Source organism: Pleurodeles waltl, chromosome 6, assembly GCF_031143425.1.
Source record: "Pleurodeles waltl isolate 20211129_DDA chromosome 6, aPleWal1.hap1.20221129, whole genome shotgun sequence".
NCBI lineage: Eukaryota > Metazoa > Chordata > Amphibia > Caudata > Salamandridae > Pleurodeles > Pleurodeles waltl.
In genome coordinates, this window is record NC_090445.1 from 43,190,248 (window position 1) to 43,210,093 (window position 19,846).

General features: G+C 43.6%; 1 protein-coding gene across 1 annotated transcript in view; it reads left to right on the forward strand.

Moving 5' to 3' along the window:
- The first annotated feature begins 306 nt into the window (after window positions 1-306).
- The window catches only part of LOC138299142 (complement C2-like), a 479,732-nt gene continuing 460,192 nt past the window's right edge, over window positions 307-19,846 (forward strand). Inside the window, exon 1 of the mRNA XM_069237201.1 lies at window positions 307-477. Coding sequence (XP_069093302.1) covers window positions 423-477 — 55 coding nt within the window. The 5' untranslated portion in view covers window positions 307-422. The remainder of the gene's footprint in view (window positions 478-19,846) is intronic.

Below are 19,846 nucleotides of genomic sequence, written 5' to 3' on the forward strand. Positions count from 1 at the left end.
TTGAAAATCGGGAGTTTCCCGCCTGCGTCGGGTCTGTTGGCACGGGTGCTGCAGGCGGTTTCGGTTTCTCCCACTACCCAAGTTTAAACTCTTCTGTTTTTCACATTCAACCATCCTGGCACCACACATCAGCGCCCGTCTCTCTTCCCGGAAAGCACGCACCTTCCCACCCATCCCTGCCTCCCCCCTCACCTCGGCCCCGTGCCTCGCCCTGGCCCTGGCCCATCTCCCCGGCACCGGTGTTTGCCCTCTGTTATCCGCGCGCTGTTTACAGAGCCACGCTCCACAGCCTGCCAGGTTCCCTGTGGTGGGTGTGGGCGGCCCTCGCTCAGCCGGCGGACGGACGCTCTCGCGGGCCAGCAATTGCAAAGAGAGCTCGAAGCGCGCGGCAGCGGCCGGCTCTCGTCTCGCGCCTTCCAGCCATGTGGTTCCCCTTCGCCCTCCTGATGTGGGCGCTGCTGACAGCACGTGCACAAGGTGAGAGGCCTGCCTATGCCCCCCTCCCGGAAACCTGAACCCACGCAGGGGGGCTTAGTGAGCAAAATGGAGCGACATGCATCGGTCAATAGTACAATCTATTCATTATTGCGCTTAGAAACAACAGAAGTGAGGTGTGGGTCCTATTTGCAATTATTTACATTATGATTCTTGTTATCGTTTGAAGGAGCCAGCTATCTTGCCTGGAGGGGGTGGTAGCCTGCCAACAGTGTGGGCTGGTTTATTAGTACCAATGCCAACAATTTATTTTGGATGGTTTTGCAGTATTTTTTATTGGTTAGTGCGTGTGTATTATCACGAACTAGGACAGATGTGCAGAGTAGTTTCCGAACCCTAATGCCAGGAAAGCCATGCTAAATAAATACATTAAAAGCGTGCATGCTAGCCAGAGGCAAGTAGCTGATAAGATCACAGCGACAAGCTTATTAATGTTTTTAAATAATCCATTTACTATTAATTTCCGCAAAATTCCTTTAGTGGATGTCACTTGTAAAGACATCTTAAATTCTTATTCAGGCTTGCACAATGTCGCTTGTCCAATATGCTTTAAAATACATCACTTGATGGAAATCTGCCACATGATATTCTGCTTGCCATGTACTAATAAAAAAGGGGGAATGTTGTAAATCACAATACCTGAACATGGGCCATTTTTAGATTCTTCCTACCCAACAGTGCAAGTTGTCTAGTTGCAAAAGACCTCTTGCTGGCTTACTCAGGTGCTTACAACTCTCCTACTGCTTACCATTTATTGGCGTTATTGTCTCTCTTATTTGTTTCCTCCTTATTCAATGGCTTTCCTTGTCCCAGCTTGCCCATAATGTGTCTTTCCCTCCCCTAGAGTGTCTCTTCACCATCTCTCTGACTGGCAGGCTTCTATCCTTCCCCAGCTCACTTTGAGAGAACTATTTTTTCTTTTTTGCTGAAGCACACCAAGAGAGTGCATGTGATTCCAGCTGTCCCCCCCTTATGTGCTTTCTCCCAGCTCTGCATTACCATCTCCTCTGTATTGTAAGCCCTCTCTTGTGTGCTTCTCTCCCAAACCAAACTCCCTGCCTTCTTTGAGCCCTGTAGGAAAGTACCCTCTTTCTTAGCATGGTTACCCCCTTTTTGTGCGTGATGTCAGTGTGTTTGACTGTGTTCACCGGGATCCTGCTAACCAGGACCCCAGTGATTATGCTCTCTCTCCCAACAGTCTATTTCATCCACAGTTGGCACATTGGTGCCCCATTATGGTACCTAGGTACCCAGGGCATTGGGCTACAGCATATATTTTGCCAAAGCAAAGGGTTCTGCAGGATTGCCATTGCAGCCTGCATGAAAAGGTGCAAGCACCTTTTCACTGCCATTTTTCACTGCACCAGGTCACTTATGAGTCACCCCCATGGCAGGCTTTCCAGCCCAGAGGGCACGGTGCAAAGTACCTGTGCGTGAGGGCACCCCTGCACTAGCAGAGGTGCCCCCACGAACTCCAGGCCCATTTCCCCAGACTTTGTGCGTGTGGGGACGCCATTTTACTCTTGTACTGGACATAGGTCACTACCTATGTCCACCTACATAATGGTAACTCCGAACATAGTCTTGTTTGGTATCAAACATGTTGGAATCATACCCTAAGGCTTTTGCAAGCATTGGTTGTATGATTCCATGGACTCTGGGGGCTCCTTAGAAGGACCCCCAGTATTGACATTTCAGCCTTCTGAGGGTTTTCAGGCAGCCCACGCTGCTGCCACATCCCAGACAGGCTTCTGCCCTCCTGTTGCTTGAGAAGCTCAAGCCCAGGAAGGCAGAACAAAAGATTTCCTTTTGGAAAGGGGTGTTACACCCTCTCCGTTTGGAAATAGGTGTTACAGGCTGGGGGGTAGCCTCCACAAGTCACTGGCAATGCTTTGAAGGGCACATTTGGTGACCTCCTTTCTTAAACCAGTCTACACTGGCTCAGGGACCCCCAGTCCCTGTTCCGGCGCAAAACTGGACAAAGGAAAGGGGAGATACCACTCCCCTGTCCATCAACACCCCAGGGGTGGTGCTTAGAGCTTCTGCAGAGGGTCCCTGGGTTTTGCCATCTTGGATTCAAGGTTGGCAGGGAACTCTGGGAGCATCTGAGTGGCCAGTGGCAGCAGGTGATGTCAGAGCCCCCTTCTTATAGGTGGTCACTGAGCTAGGTGACCAATCCCCCTTTCAGGGCTATTTAGGGTCTCTCCTTTCAGTGGTTCCTCAGATTCGGATTTCAAGACTCCAGCAGGAATCCTCTGCACTCTTCACTTCGATTTCTGACTGACGAAACTGCATCTGGATGCTCCAGGACCCGGCAAGCTGCAACAAAGAAGCAAGACCCCTTCTGCAACATAGTATCCACGGCTCCTTCCAGCGACTGCAACATTTCCCCGTTCGTGCACCCTCTGAGGACAGCCCGTCTTCAGCCTGCATCAGAAGGAATCTCCCTTTGGGGTGAAGGAGTCACTCCCCTGCCTCTGCAGGCACCATCTGCAACGATGATAGGCTGCGTGTATCCCCTCTCCGGCTGAGTTGCGTGGATCCTCATCACGGGTGGTGGAATGTCGTGGTCCCGACGGTCCTCTCTTCCAACTGTCCAACTTGGGTGGAGGTAATCCCTTGCCTGCCCACGCAGGACAGTATCCCCGGGCACTGCATCCTTTGCAGCTGCCACAGCTTCTTGTCACCCTTCCTCCAAGATCTTCAGGCATCTTGAAGCTCCAGCCCCCATGACTCCTTCCTGTGACACATAACTCCCTGAGTGTTTCTCCGGCGGCGTGGAAGCCTTTCTTGTAGTGCTGCGTGGTCCTCTTCTGCAACACTCCTGTCCCCGTCTTGTGGGACTCCTGTGGGTGCTGCCTGGGCTTCTGTGGGCTCTCTGTGTTGCTGAGGGCCCCCTCTGGCTCTCTCTCCTGGGTAGAGTCCTCCTGGTCCTTCCTGGTCCCTGGCAGCTCCACTTTCTGCTAACCTCCAATTCTGCGTGTGCCCAAGGCTTGTTGGCGGAACCCAACGACGCAAACCAGACTGCAATCTTCCTTCCAGCGTGGGACATAACCCGCACCCTCTAGGAACCCGACTTCGTCTTCTTGGGTGCAGTGCTGACTCTTCTTCTTCACTGGTGTTTCACTTCTTGCAACTTCATGCTAGTGGGTAGAGGCTCCTGCCTTTCCTGGACTCTTCTGTGCTTCTTGGACTTGTTCCCCTCTTTCCACAGATCCTCTGGTCCAGGAATCCACTGTTGGTGTCTTGCAGTCTCTTCTGGGTTTTGCATAATTCTTCTTTTCTTCTCTGTGTGTGTTCTAGGAAACTTGCTGTGATTTACTCCTGCTTTCCTGGTCACTGGGGTGGGTTGTGATACTTACCTTTGGGCTTTCTTAGTACTCCTAGTTCCCCTATACATACTACACTTACCTAGGTGGGGGACCGACGTTCGCATTCCACTTTCTTAGTATGTGGTTTGTGCTCTCCCAGGCCCATTTCTTCCTATTGTGATTTACAGTAATTGCACTGTTTTCTAATTGTTTTTATGCCTATTTCTCAATACTAGTGTATATATTTTGTGAATTACTTACCTCCTAAGGGAGTATAGCCTCTATGGTATTTTTGGTATTTGTGTCAGCAAAATCAAGTACCTTTATTTTTGTAACACTAAGGGCCTCATAATGAACATGGCGGTCCAGACCGCCATGCTGGTGGCGGCGGAAATTACTGTCACCGGCATGGCGGTCTGGACCGCCACATAATAAACAAGGGAAGACCGCCACAGGCGGCCCTCCGCCACCGCCAGGCTTCCACCGACAGGCAGCCTGACGATGGGGGATTTCTCTACCCGACAGGGCTGCGCTGCCCTCCGGATTTTCCGCACCAGGGAAAGGCTAGCGGAAGGAGTGCTCTGGGGTCCGCCGCAATGCGGATTGACAACGGCTCCATGTGGAGCCGTCGGCAATGTCCTGGCCCAGCATTCGGCTGGGCCAGCTGGCGGAAACACTGTTCCCAGTGGAATGTATATTATAGGGCCGAGTGAGTCTTCTAGGGGCTGGTGGTCTATGTTTAGACGGCCAGCATGAACACGGCGGGGAATCCCGCTGTGTTCATAATGAGCCCCCAAGTGTTTTGTTTCATGTGTCAGTACTGTGTGGCTACAGTAGTAATGCATGAGCTTTCAATGTCTCCTAGATAAGCCTTGGCTGCTCATCCACAGCTACCTCTAGGGTGCCTGGCTTCTAGACACTGACTACACTACACTAATAAGGGATAACTAGACCAGGTATAAGGTGTAGGTACCTACCACACACCAGGCCAGCCTCTTGCAAGCCCTGTGTTGTTTTCTTACTCGTGCTTCTCACCTGCACCCCTATCTTGCTTTCTTTCATGTGCAGGTTTTGCCCCTACCTCACCTATTCCTCATTTTTATCACACCTGCTCCTCTGTTGCCCCCTACACCAACCGTATTTTTGGGTGTGTGGACAAGGACCAGGCAGCAAATTACTTCCATCCCACTCTACCTACAAAAAAGCGCTTTCCCTTAACTACTTTTCCAATTTTTTTTATTTAGAAATCGATCTCAGACTAGTACCCCAAAAAAATGGCACCCACTTGATTTTGTAGTGCACATGCATAATTGCCTTTTTTACTTTTGGCAAAACTGCACAGCATCTTGCAAAAGCTATACTGCATCACCAGAAGGCACTGGCAAAGCCAATACGTCCCAAAGGCAAGACCTATAGGCTTTGCCAAAGCTTGTTCCTTTTAGGTGCCTTGGCATGTACTTGTTGACCCCTTGCAAAATGTATGTTAATGATTCATTTATGCTTTCTTAAGGGTTTATAATCTCCTAGAACATGGACCAGTTTAGAGAGCCCACTTACAATTGCTGGACATTCATAAAAGGTTTCCTGGCAGATGCTAATAGATTTATTGCTTCCAGTTTTTACACAACTGCATAGAATTCCTCAGTAGTAAATTCCACACAAGAGATAGGAAGTGGATATTTAAAGGTGTATTTTGCTTTGTAAATTAGTGAACCCTCACAAACACGTTCATTTGTGAGCATTCAAAAATGAAACGGAAGAAAATCCCGCGCATTGGGTGGGAAGTAGGCATTAAAAGATGTGGTTTGCCTTGTAATTTTGCTCACAAATATGTACGTTTATGGGAACACACGAACAGAAATCTGACCATTTTCTGATCATCAAAATGGGTGGAAATTTCCTCCACACGAAGGTTGTTGTAATTTATTTTCCACGTCGAGAAGGGAGCAGATCACCCCAGATTTGCTGGGAGTTTAGAGAAACTGCTTCCTCAAATGGAGAAATGTTTTCTCCTTGGAGAAAAATGTGCATTTGCACAGGGGGCTTTATTCCTCTATGCTTAATTTTACACACGGGGCTTGTAGGATATATCACATTACACCCGCCCCCCCCCCCCCCCCCAATAGTATGCTGGAAACCTGCTCCTGGTGCAGTTTGCCAGGCTTACCACTGGGAATGTTTATGAAATCCCATAAGCAATAAATCTGCGGCTTTAATTAAGGGTTTTTCTATAGGAACATAATTTGTATTTTTTTTGTGTGAATACGATCCATCGTTTACAACAGAGAGGAAGTGGATGCAGAGCTCTTGGCCTGCCCCACAAAAGGACCGAGTACACTAATGAGGAATCTGAAAAGCTAAGGGGAGCATATTTCTAAAAGTCCCAGGCAGTAGTTTTCCACTTCACAACAATCAGCAAAATTAACATTTTCGTAGGAACACTGATGAAAAATGTAAGCAGAATGAGGGACAGCGATACAGTTTGACTCCTAACCTTGCTTGGCTAGTGTTATAGTTTATCCCTAACAGACCTTATGATGCCACTTCGTGCCAATGGGCATCACAGAAATAGGTTAACTTGACCTATTGGTGTGTCCACCCAGTCGTATAGACAGAGGGGTAATAGAATTTCCATCCACGCAAACACATACAAAAGATGTGGTTACATCTGGGCACACTTTTGGAACACTCAGCTTTCCACAATAGTGTTGGCAATATATACAATAGGTCTGGCTTTCATGCGACAACACATGCAAACACAGGCATGCAGCAATGATGTTTCCAGGTAATAGCGTATTAAAACCAAATCTATTGGCTTTGCCAATACTTGGTAGTGACTTGATGGTAGTGATGTTGGTGGTGTGGTATTAATGGTTGTACTTGTGGTGATAGAATTGATGGCAGTGGTGGTGTTAGTGGTGTTGTTGTTGGTGATATTGGTAGTGGTGGTGGTGTTGGTTATATTATGAATGTTACAAAAAACGCAATGGTGGAGTGTGTTCTTAAGTTGTACAATAGTCCTCATGCACTGCATTGAAATCACTCTGTATGTGATTGAGTGATACACAAAAATGTCATTAACATGACTGTGAGAGAGATCTACTCAACCTGACTGATCTATCACACAACTGACAAAGTCTTAGCTAAATGCCTTCTTCCCACTTCCAAAACTCAACAAAGGAGGCCGGGATATCTCTGTGCTGGAACACACTCAAAAAACACTTGCTACCCTCAGTGGTAATAAGTGCTTCCAGTTTATGAAAGTTATCAAAGCGTGGCAGTTTATCTAGTGTATCCATGACTTATAATAGATTCCCACCCTCTCTGGTGACCTTACCTGTACTTAAATTGTTATGCTATCATACCATGCCAATTGTACCATTCATTTGAAAGAACCAAAACTTCTCACCAGGACTGAAATTCATGTAAAATGTTAGCATTGGCCCTCCAGAGCAGGGCTGCTACGCTTTTAAAGGGACAGTACAAACATTTCTCCGCATGGCTGCTATACTTCTAAAAAAGAAGTACCAGAAGGTCTCCCAGACTTGGACTTGAATTGGTGGGGTTCGGCTGCGTTTGGATTTGTGCCAGGTTGATCCTAAAATGCGGCATATTTGTTTGTGCTTAGCAAGGCCAGAATTGAATCATCTAGAGTTGTAGACCTGTCTAATGGAAGTGTGTGTATATATATATATATATATATATATATATATATATATATATATAGTGCCAGTTGCGTGGCGAGTGACTCACTGACCATGGAGTATGCAAAGTAAGGTGAGGGTTGATAGGATTGGTGAGGCACCAGAAGTCACCAGATGAGTATGACCTTGGTACAGAATTTATTTCTTTGTTGTTTAATCCATTGATTGGTGGATGGTGCAGGACGGGCTATTGTGGGAGATCGAGAGATGGCTGAGGAGAGGTTTAAAGATCGGCCAGTCCATGTCATAGGTGCCCAGTATAGAAAGTGCTGGGACTATTTAGGTGACAAAATTTCAGCACTGACCATCTCTGATGGTGTAGAAGCCTCAGTGAAAAGGGTGAGGTTGCCTGGGCCATAGAATCACTGAGCTTAAGTGTCAGGTGGGACTCAGGTTGGTCCTTTCACAAGCTGAAGTCATCAAATATCAGGTATTGGTGGGAATGTCCTAGGCAAGGATGTTGCAGAAAATGAGGAACGAGTGGTTGCCACCCATGAGAATTTGTTTCCATCATGTAGGTGGGGAACTCTACTGCTCCTTTCTCAACCATTCCAGTCATTCAAACTTGTAATTTTCGGATATTTCCCAGTACTGAACAACATCAATGTTAATCCACCAAGAAGCCTATTAGGTTGCCACTGCCATGTTTGAGGTTATGGACAACTGTTTCTAGATTCTAACTGGAAGTAGACAATTCTTTTAACCCCCCCCCGCCTGTCCTCCCCCCCAAGTTTTAAGTAAATTGTCTCTTATCTGTTAGACAAACCCAAATTTTACACACAGAAAAGATTTGTGCAGACTTGGCAAAGTGTTTATTTAACTAATTTATTACCATTAAGGCCCTCCTTACTAGAGGCCCAATAATTTCCGAGATGTGTATTAACTCCTTAAATAAAAGCATCTCAGCACACATACATACTTGTTCATTGTTAGTATTTTTCCATTCTGCAACCCGGTTTTCAGCTCTCTAAATTGCTGTTCTCAAAAGAATGACATAGTAAACCAGTAAGCATACTATTAATATAGACTGTCATAGATGCTCTCTCTGAAATGCCTGATTCTCTGCGGTCCTTGAGAGGCTTGCAAACACACTTTATATATCTTTCAAGCCTATTTTTGGAAAAAGTAACCGTTTGATTTGTGGTGGAAGGTGAGAATAGCAGTGTGAAGTCCCAATGTCACCATAGCTTTCTTTAAATGTCATACTTCAGAAATATATGATATATGATATTTGAACTAGATATACACTTTCAAAGAGCAATAAAATATTGCCATACTGTAAATGCAAATACATTAAATAGCATGTAGTAAGTACATTTATAAAATATATGTAAAGCCCTACACAGGGATGTCTAATAAGCAAATATACATTATGAGTGGGGCTCAGAGGCAGTTATAAGTCAACACATGCGACAAAAGGTTTGTTTGCAGAGGTTATTTTTTGCACTCCCTAATTTTGAGAGTTTAACAATATTTATTCACAACATTGCGAATTCATAAAAATGTACATTTGTAGATATAAAAGCTTCCCAGCATTGAGCATCACTTGTTTACAGCTTCAAGAGTTCATTTTAGGCACACAGAACTATACAATCATGCTTTTCTTTCAGAATAGCTGCCATTTGCACCCAATGTATCCTTTACCCCTGACGGCAATCATATTGTGGTACATCTAAATACACTGCTGATCTTTCACAGATTACTTGACTAAGAGTTTCCTAGCTACAAGGAGGGTTCTGTGATTTTGCCAGATACTGACACTTTCACCTTGCATTTCACAGAGCAGCCTCCATCATCAGATGATTGTCTACATTGATTTTTGCCTTAATGAAAGGGCAGTGTTCCACATTCTTGGTTTTAGGACACCCAGAGATCGGCCACCACGTTTCTTCCTCTTGAAGGAGCACTGTTCAGTAAGCAAGACAGACACTGATTGGAGGTTTCTGGTTGTTGCCCTGTGTTGGTATCATAGGCAATGAGGTTTAACCGAGTTGTGATTACTGTTTGTTGAAACTTACTGGCTGTCGCATTGTGAGGTGGTGCTTTCTGCAGATACCTCCCAGGCAAGTCTACTCTGCTCAACTGGCCCTCGCCAGCATCCCTAGGATCTGGAAGAACACAGATGGAGGAAGGTCCTTCTCCTACATCGCCGCACAAACCTGGAATACGCTGCTGCTTCACCTCAGGCAGTTCACCTCGCGGGCTCAGTTCAGGAAGGACCTCAAGACCTGGATCTTTGACTGATTCATGTCCCCCCACCACCGCTTGACACCCCCTGGGTGAGAAGCCACGCTATACAAATATCTGATTGAGGTAGGTAGGTTCTTCTCCTTTTCAATAAGCAAGACAGACACCTATTGGAGGTTTCTGGCTGTTCCCCTTTGACAGTATGGTAGACAACAAGGTTCAAATGAGTTGTGATTATTACTTAATGAAGCTTTCTGGCAGTCATGTTGTAGGGTGGTGCTTTCTGCAGGTAGTCAGTGCATTTTCCCCAGGACATTTTGTGAGTGGTACAGAGGACCTTGAGTTTGATCCTGTGGTCAGCTGGAAGCCATTGGAGGTTTGATGTGGTTGCACTTGTTGAGACTTAGGGACATTTTGGCTACCTAGTTCTGTAGATTAGCAACACGTTTCTTGAGGCGGCATGCGTAAATTATGTTGTTGTTGATGTGGTTGCACTTGTGGAGACTTAGGGACATTTTGGCTACCTAGTTCTGTAGATTAGCAACAAGTCTTTTGAGGAGGCATGAGTAAATGATGTTGTTGTAATACAGATATGCCATGACCAGATCTCCTCAACTTAACCTGGTGATCCATTTGGAGTAATGCTTTCTTTAGTAAGGAGAACTAGAGATCATTATCCCCTGACTACTGCATTGATCTGAGACAAAGATCTGGAGTATAGATGAATGAGAAAAGACTCTGTCTCCCATTTTTTCCAGTATCTCTCATACTTACACATGCGTTAAGAAGGCAAAAAGAGTTTTGGTGCAATTTTACATACATTACATACATTTAAATGCCATAGACCCTGTTTTGTGAATGTAGATTTGGTCATTTACAGTGTGTGTTGCCAACTTTATGGATGGGGTACAAATATTTATGCATGGTCTACATATGTGTGGATGATATCAGTTAGGAGATACAAAGTGACTATTGGATCAGCATTAAGAGTAGACACATATAACCAGCTCAATTCTTCTCTAGTGGGATAATGTAACATTCAGAATGGTGAATGGTTTCTCTCGCATAAACTTTTCTCACACTTCCCTGTTAATGGTGGACACAGGCTTCCAGGAGTTATATCATTGTGATCAATGGTGGCTTTGGGCATTCTCATTTTGCCCTGTGGGGATCTCTCCCAATTGGAAATCTTGGAGTTTCCCATAATTAGAATCTCAGTTGTGGTTCCATCCATGTAGAGAAAACATTCCTTCACTCAGTACTTGATTCTAGCAGGAGGTAATATTTTTTGAATGATCAAGTATGTCATTAATTTGGAAGTATATTTAGGTACCTTCTGCATTCCTGCTGACATTTGGAAGTTCACTGGACACCATTCAATTTTCATTACCAAGAGATCTACAAGGATATTACTTTTTAGTATCAGAACAGGTAAACCTAGTAGGCCCGATCCAATTGGAACAATTAATGTTTCCACGCCTCTCCACATCCACATCCAAACATGCACAAAATAATATGTTGGTTAGTAGTAGACCTGGGGAAAGGGTAATGGGAAATGAGAGAGAACATATGTATATTGTTAGTCGGACTTGACATTCAGCTGGGCACTGCTTTCAATTGTATATGTTTTTATATCCAAAAATAGTAAGAGACCTTAAATGTTTTATCACCCTTGCTACAGCATACACCACCTTCTCTCACATTTGATATACATTCGGAATATCTCTGTTTTTAACTTTCAAAGTTGTAATGGAACTTTTCTAAAACTGAAACACAAATATCTATGAAATGGACGTGTAAAGTATTTGGTATTATCTTGCTTCTCTCACTATAAATAACTACCTCTGACTTAGGACAAAACGCTTGGTGATTGTTAGATACCTTCCAGCTAGTTGCTTCATAAACTGCTGTGTTACACACATTGAAACTATAACTTTGAAAAGGAAAATAAGCTAGCAGTTCTGCTACCTAGATCACAGCCTTAATGCTATACAGGCATTAAACGAAAACATATGTTAAAGTCTCTGAATTTAAGAGAAGCCTTTTCATACCTCAACAACAAGGTGTACAAAATATGTGTTTATAGTGTCTAAAGGATAGTTCTGAAAAAGTACTAAGATAATGGAGTTTGTCAGAGATGACCACGATTTTCTTGATAGTACTTTCTGGACAATGAGGAACTTATACTCTGTGACGTCAAAATGGCCGCCGCAAACCTTATGAGAATCCTCGGGCATGTAGTTTCCTTGATTGTTTGCTGGTGCCTCACATATTGCGTCCAGCAAAGACGAAAAGCCAACCTTTTCATTCTTTGAACGTGCACCCCTCTAACACTTTGGAGACTAGTGCTTCCGCACTTATTGAGCGCCCAAAGGTGAATGCAGGCAATAAGTCATGACAAGTAAGCATGCAGACCCAATCCTGACTTTTTTCTACTGTGATTGGCACAGCAGGATTGAATTTTGTTTTTAGAAGGGAGTGAGAATGGCATGTTTAAAAAGTCTCCATAATCAGTGCCACTGGAATTATGCACTTCTGTGGCTGACGCGTCTTCCTCATAAAAATAGATTTGCCGCATTTGCCACAAAGCCCATTATCTGCATGACTTCCAGATTTTAACAAAAACATTTACTTCTAGCTCAAATGGATAAAAAGTAACAAAAAAGCTGCCACACGTGTTACTAAGCAGTAGCGGGCTTTTTACCATGCAATAATAGGTAATCTTTCTTTTGCTGATTGCTTCATTCAGGTGTTAAATTGATATTAAAAAGGTGCAACCTCTTCCTACATTGTGTTAACACTGTAGAAAATGTCAAAATATTGAAGTAATATTGGCACACAATGTCGCCACATTATTTGTCTTTTCTTACTGCAAAGTTTTGTTAACTCTGCTGAATAATTTGTTCCTCCCCAGACCATAATTCCAGTGGCCTTGCTTATGATGTCTCTGCAAAGAATCTAGTTTTTTAATATATATCTTTATGTATTTTAGTATATATTTTATTTGTATATTTCATAAATTATACAATTATTGTTAATGTTTTTAATATAGTTTGCAAACTATTAGTTATGTTTAAATGTAATTTAATTATTAATTGTAATTTTTAGTGTTGTAGCAAGTTGTGGGGCTTGGAAAGATACAGTATGGGTAACACATTAATTACAATTAATTAATAATTAATTTTAATTATTATTATTATTTAATTGATGGATTAATTATGTAAAGTATGTAATTCATTTATTTTTAGTTATATTTTAGGTGCAGGCTGTGGGTTGTTGGGGTAAAGTGTGGGAGGGTAATTAATTATAATTAATTAATCATTAATTTTAATTAATAATTATTAAATTAATAATTAATTATATAAATTGTGATATTTTTAACTTATATTTAAGGTGTGGGTTGTTGGGTTTGCAGAGGGCAAAGGATGGGAAGTTAAATAAGAAATAATTTATTGATAATTAATTATCAATGTATTATTACTTATTTACGTTATAATTATGTTAATTGTGAAATTATCATATTTGTTAAGTTATATTTTAGGTGTGTGGAATAGGGTGGCAAGTTATTAAGTAATCATAAATTAAAAGATATTTATTCATTTATTTAAAAAAAATGTATTACTTAATATGTTAATTGTGTTATACTTTTTTATTTCATTTACATTATATTATCAATATTTGTTTTCATTAAATAGTTATTTAAAATTGTATTAATTATGTAATTTTTTTATTTTTGTTAACATTTAGACACATTTTTATATTTAGAATTTTATATTTTTGGGTACTTAAGAGAGTTGTTAAATTATGTTATGTGTTTGAAGTGAATTACTCTCTCAAATTTTGCACTGAGTGGGAATAGTACATTTTACCCTCCTGAGTCCAATGCTGTTGCACTGACTGGAGTGGAAATAGCAAATGTTACCCTTCCTGAGTCCAACACTTTCCCTATTGTTGTACACACTGGAGTGGGAATAGTAAATTTTACCCCTCCGGAGTCCAACGCTTTCCCTACTGTTGCACACACTGGAGTGGGAATAGTAAACTTTACCCCTTCGGTGTCCAACGCTTTCCCTACTGTTGCACCGACTGGAGTGAGAATAGTAAATTTTACCCCTCCTGAGTCCAACACTTTCCCTGCTGTTTCTCTGACTGGAGTGGGAATAGGAATTTTACCCCTCTGGTATTGAATGCTTTCCTTACTGTTGCACCGACTGGAGTGGGAATAGTAAATATTACCCCTCCTGATTTTAAGGCTTTCCCTGCTGTTGTGTACACTGGAGTGGTAATAGTACATTTATTTATTTATTATATATAGTTAGGACGAAGTTTCTATGGAAAGAGCGTTTTTTAAAAATGTTGCTAATGACTTTCTCGTTGCTTGATGAATCTTCACCAAATTTTCCAAGAAAATACGACGCTCACTTGAGCTGCTCACTTGAAAGTTTCGGGGTGATCCGTTCGGGAGAGGGGGGTGACGGAGAAACAGCGGGGTCCCAAAACACTTTTTCCTCGTTCATTTTTCCATGGAAAAAATTAAACAGCGATAGCACCGAAACTACTGGATGGAATTAGACCACATTTGGCAGAAAGGTAGGTCCCGGTTCAGAAGGCAACCTTTGTTTGTTTTGGTGAAAATCCATTCGGTAGTTTTTGACAAATTAAGGGGTAAAAAATGTGTATCTCTAGAGACGCGCAGGATTTGCGACCCCTCCTGATCTTGTGCTGAGATCTGATTGGCTGTCAACACTTCAACCAGGAAGTGTTGGCAGCCATCTTGGGACTCGGCGGCCGACACCCTGACCCCATAGCTCTGGTGGTGGGATCCCAGAACCCCCTTCCCCCCCCCCCCCCCCAGGGCTAAAAAGCATTTTTTTTTATTTTTCACTGCATTTGTGGTGGATCCAGTGAAAATTTGAAAAAAAAAAAAAAAAAGAAGCGTGGGCTCCTGTGCTTTGTATTTTTTAAGCCCTTGGGTGGCCAGAAGTCCCAGGGGCATTCTTTATATGTGTGGAGGGGCTGCCTGGCCCCCTGCAGTCCCAGGGACCACCACCTCCCTAAGGTGATTTCCATGATCTCAGCGGGGGGCCAGGGCCACTACTGCACCCCGGCGGCCACCACCTCCCAGGAAACAGAGATGAAAGGGTTACTTCAGCAACTACAGAGCTGCTGTTAAAAGCAGCTCTGTGGTTGCCAAAGCAATGGGACTGCGGGAGAGGCTTTGAAGCTTCTCTTGTGGTCCAAGATAGCCCATAAAGGGCATTTTGGTAAAAAAATTAAAAATAAATAAACATGTAGGGACCGTAGGTGAACCCTTGAGGACCACCACCTCCCTAAGGTGATTTCTATTATCTCAGCGGGGGGGCCAGGGCCCCTATTGCACCCTGGGGACCACCACCTCCCAGGAAACAGAGATGAAAGGGTTACTTCAGCAACTACAGAGCTGCTGTTAAAAGCAGCTCTGTAGTTGCCAAAGCAATGGGACTGCGGGAGAGGCTTTGAAGCTTCTCTCGTGGTCCCAGATAGCCCATAAAGGGCATTTTGGTAAAAAAATTATAAATAAATAAACTTGTAAGGACCCTTGATGGCTTCCTCGCGGTCCCAGATTGCCCATCAAGGGCTAAAAAAATGAATAGCTCAGTGTGAAAGTTACAGATCTTCATACTGAGCATTGAGGGATCGAGTCCAGCTGGACTTGTATTCCCTCTTTAATTTTTCTTTTAAACAAAAAATATTTAAGGGTCATATGAAAGGCTAGTTTCCTTTTAAAAAATGACAAATACATTTTTCTTTTTAAATTGTGCAGGAATGTCTCACTCTAACTATATCATACATCAAAGTCTAAAAAACTCTCTCTCCCTCTCTTTCAATCTCTTTCTCCCACTCACACAACCACTCAAAGACTTACACACACACACTCACAGACCCACTCAGACACTCACGCACCCACTCACAGACCCACACAGACCCTTTTCTCTGATGTACGCACTCAGACACTCGTCACTGTCACCCAGACACTCTGACAGCCACTCTCAACCGCAGATACACCCTCTCAAACCTGTTCTCACACCCAGAGAGGCCTTAGGGCACAATTTATAGTTACTTGAGATAACTCTAACTATAACTGGTGAATTTCTATGGTTTGGTATGTTTAAAATGTGAGCCTAACTATAACATCCCTGCACCCTTTGTTTTTTATATATACACTTTTCATATCAGTATATTTAGAAAAAATAGACAATTTTAATATAAAATAAAATTATGTTTTATAATAGTTTTACATTGTATGTAATATATAAATATACACACATACATATATATTAATTAATGTATATTTATAAATATTATTTAAACATACTTAATTTATTTAAAATTTATGTTATATGGTAAAATATTTAAGATTTACTGTTTTATTATATATGTAAAAAACAATATTTTTGTATTTTTTTTATATTAGTGTAAAACAATATTTTTTTCAATATTTTTGTACTAACCTTTATATGTATAGGATATTTTTGTGATCGATATTTTTGACATTATATTTTTGTATCACAATAGTTTTGATTCAGATATTAGGGGCCTGTAGGAAGTTGGCTCTGTATATACTATCTCAAAGTGAGAGATAGTGTGCACAGAGTCCAAGGGTTCCCCTTAGAGGTAAGATAGTGGCAAAATTAGATAATTCTAATGCTCTATTTTGTGGTAGTGTGGTCGAGCAGTAGGCTCATCAGAGGGTAGTGTTAAGCATTTGTTGTACACACACAGGCAATAAATGAGGAAGACACACTCAAAGACGTAACTCCAGGCCAATAGCTTTTATATAGAAAAATATATTTTCTTAATTTATTTTTAGAACCACAAGTTCAAGATTTGAAGTAAATGCATAAAATACAAGGTACTCCACACAGGTAAGTTAGGAACTTTGAATTAGAGCAATAACATATACAGTTTTTGTAAAAATGGCAATAAGCTATTTTGAAAGTAGACACTGCAAAAATCAACAGTCCTCGGGGAGGTAAGTATTGGTTAGATTTTGAGGTAAGTAAGACACTTACAAGTCTCAGTTCCTGGGCATAGGCAGCCCACTGTTGGGGGTTCAAGGCAACCCCAAAGTTACCACACCAGCAGCTCAGGGCCGGTCAGGTACAGAGGTCAAAGAGGTACCCAAAACACGTAGGCGCCTATGGAGAACAGGGGTGCTCCGGTTCCAGTCTGCTAGCAGGTAAGTACCCGTGTCCTCGGGGGGCAGACCAGGGGGGTTTTGTAGAGCACTGGGGGGGAAACAAGTAGGCACACAAAGCACACCCTCAGCAGCACAGGGGCGCCCGGTTGCAGTGTGCAAAGCAGGCGTCGGTTTTTGTATAGGAAACAATGGAGGGACCCGGGGGTCACTCTAGCGGTGCAGGCAGGGCACAGTGGGGCTTCTCGGGCCAGCCACCAACTGGGCTAGGCAGAGGGTCGCCTGATAGTCACTCCTACACTGAGGTTTGGTTCCTTCTGGTCCTGGGGGCTGCAGGTACAGTGCTTGGTCCAGGCATCGGGTTCCTTGTTACAGGCAGTTGCGGTCGGGGGGAGCCTCTGGATTCTCTCTGCATGCGTCGCTGTGGGAATCCAGGGGGTCGTCTCGGGCTACTCATGAGGTCGCAGTCGCCTGGGAGTCCTCCCTGTAGTGTTGGTTCTCTGGAGCTTGAGCCGCGGGCGTCGGGTGCAGAGGGTGAAGTCTCACGCTTCCGGCGGGAAGAATGAAGTCTTTGAAAGTTGCAAGAAAGTTGCAAAGTTGTTGTTGGTTTTGAACAGAGCCGCTGTTCACGGGAGTTTCTTTTATTTTCTCCCCACCAGCACACAGAAGCTGTGAGGCAGTGTGCATGTGCTGAGTGAGGCGTCCCCAGGGTGGCATAAGACATGCTGGAGCCCTTAGTGACCTTCCCTGGCATCAGGGCCCTTGGTACCAGGGGTACCAGTTACAAGGGTCTTATCTGAGTGCCAGGGTTGTGCCAATTGTGGGAACAAAGGTACTGGTTAGGGAAAGAACACTGGTGCTGGGGCCTGGTTAGCAGGGTCCCAGCACACTTTAAATCATAACGTGGCATCAGCAAAGGCAAAAAGTCAGGGGTAACCATGCCAAGGAGGCATTTCCTTACACAACCCCTCCCCCCCAAACGAAAGAGGATGAGACTAACCTTTCCCAAGACAGTCCGACCGCCAAATTCGTGGAGAGTACGCCATTGCCATGGCACCTCCCCCCCAAGCGTGTTACAATGTTTCCGCCGGGCTGACCGGCGGAAACATTGTATTACACCAGGCCCACAGGGCTGACCACCAGGAACAGTGCTATTGTATTGGTCTTGGGTCTCTTGAGGGAGCCAAGGCTAGTTCCGTAGCACACCAGCACCATCGGAATGCGTACTGTCTGCAAAGCTGACAGTACGCATTCCGATGGTGCGGGACAGGGGCCCCGTGTGGTCCCTGGCACTGGCTTTCTGCCAGCCTTTCCATAGTGGGTTGACAGCCATGGAAAGACTGGCAGAAAGTTGGGTTGTAATGTGGTAGCCAGACTGCTTGGTGTGCGGAGGTCCGACCGTCACCACAAGTGTGCCAGTCCTAGGACCGCCGCACTCCTAAGGAGGCCCTATGTCAGTGAACCATCCACAGGTCCAGAACTGTACTGACGATTTGGTCTGAGGGCCCAGTATTTATACGTGGTGCCAGCCTTGGAAGTGGGTGAGTCTTCTAGGCTATTCCCACATCTGGTTTTGGAAAGTTACTTCATCCCTCTGCCAAGGGTCCAAGAAGCGTGGGGTGACAAAAGGCTAGTGTCAGATTCCTTTGTGTATGTGCCGGTGGCAGGTCCTTTGAAGTGTGAAGCAGGGCACAGCTCCCTCCCAACCATCCTGTCAGTATGGCCCATTGTGCCCACATCTATGCTCTTTGTACCACTGTCTGGAAGGAATAAATAAAGCCTAACAGGACACAGGACACTGGCAGCAGGCACCAAACAGGTAGAACAACGAAACACCAACTTTCTAAAAGAAGCATTTTCAGATTTGTGACTTAAACTTTACCCTTAAAGAGGGTTTTAAATGACAGTTCATTTTAGACCAAACTTGACATCCCTAACCGATCCCAATTAAATGTTAGCACTTACTAAATGTAATAAAATAACCCACTATTTTTCCAAAACAGTAGTGAAAATCTAACATAGGGGGTGTTAACTACCAGGACATGCTTAAAACACGTCACACAATACAATGCACCATGCCTATAGGGGCTACCTTAGGGGTAACATATGGATTAAATGGAAGGTTTAGGCCTGGCAAAAGGTTTATTTTGCCAGATTGCATTTGCAGTTTAACACTGCACTTCAGGCAGCAATGGCAGGACTAAGACTTGTATGGTTTAAAGTGCTACTTTAGTGGGTGGCAATAAGAGTGCTGCAGGCCCACTAGTAGCATTTCATTTATAGGCCCTGGGTAAGTATACAAGGGACTTACAGGTGAATTAAATTTGACAATCAGTTGTAAGCCAGTTTTACCATGTTTTAGGGAAATAGCACAAGCACTTTAGTACTGGATAGCGGTGGGAAAGTACAAAGAGTTCTAATGCCAACAAAACCAAATTTAGAAAAACAGGAGGGGTGAAGGCAAAACCTTTATGGGTGACCCTGCAGAGAGGGCCAAATCAACAGGAATGAATCAAAAGGGAAGAAAGTAATTAAGTCCTTTGGCTGCAAGGCCACATGACAAACTTGTTCAGAGCAAGCAGGAATAACTAGAGTCATTGTGAGGTACCTATTCAGTGCCTTAGAGAGTCTTATATATACCTTTACTCTTCTCTCAGCCCCAGAAGCTTCACCCAAAGCCCAGAAGTGAGACTCACATTAGTTCTGATATGTTTCTATATCCCCATCTTCCATATCTGTCATGCCTGACCTATAATGATCCTTTATTTGAGTCTAAAGCCTGGGTATGACTTTATATACTGCATCCTTACGTACGGTCACTCCATGTTTGTTATTATCCCTGCAGTACTATGTCTGTTAGGAGGAGCCAATGTGTAGTCTTGGGGCCACACGGCAGTTCAGATGCAAGAGTATGAGGCCATGAACAGCTGTTCGGAAGTTGCTTTGTTTGAGGAATGATTCAATGTTCTTCA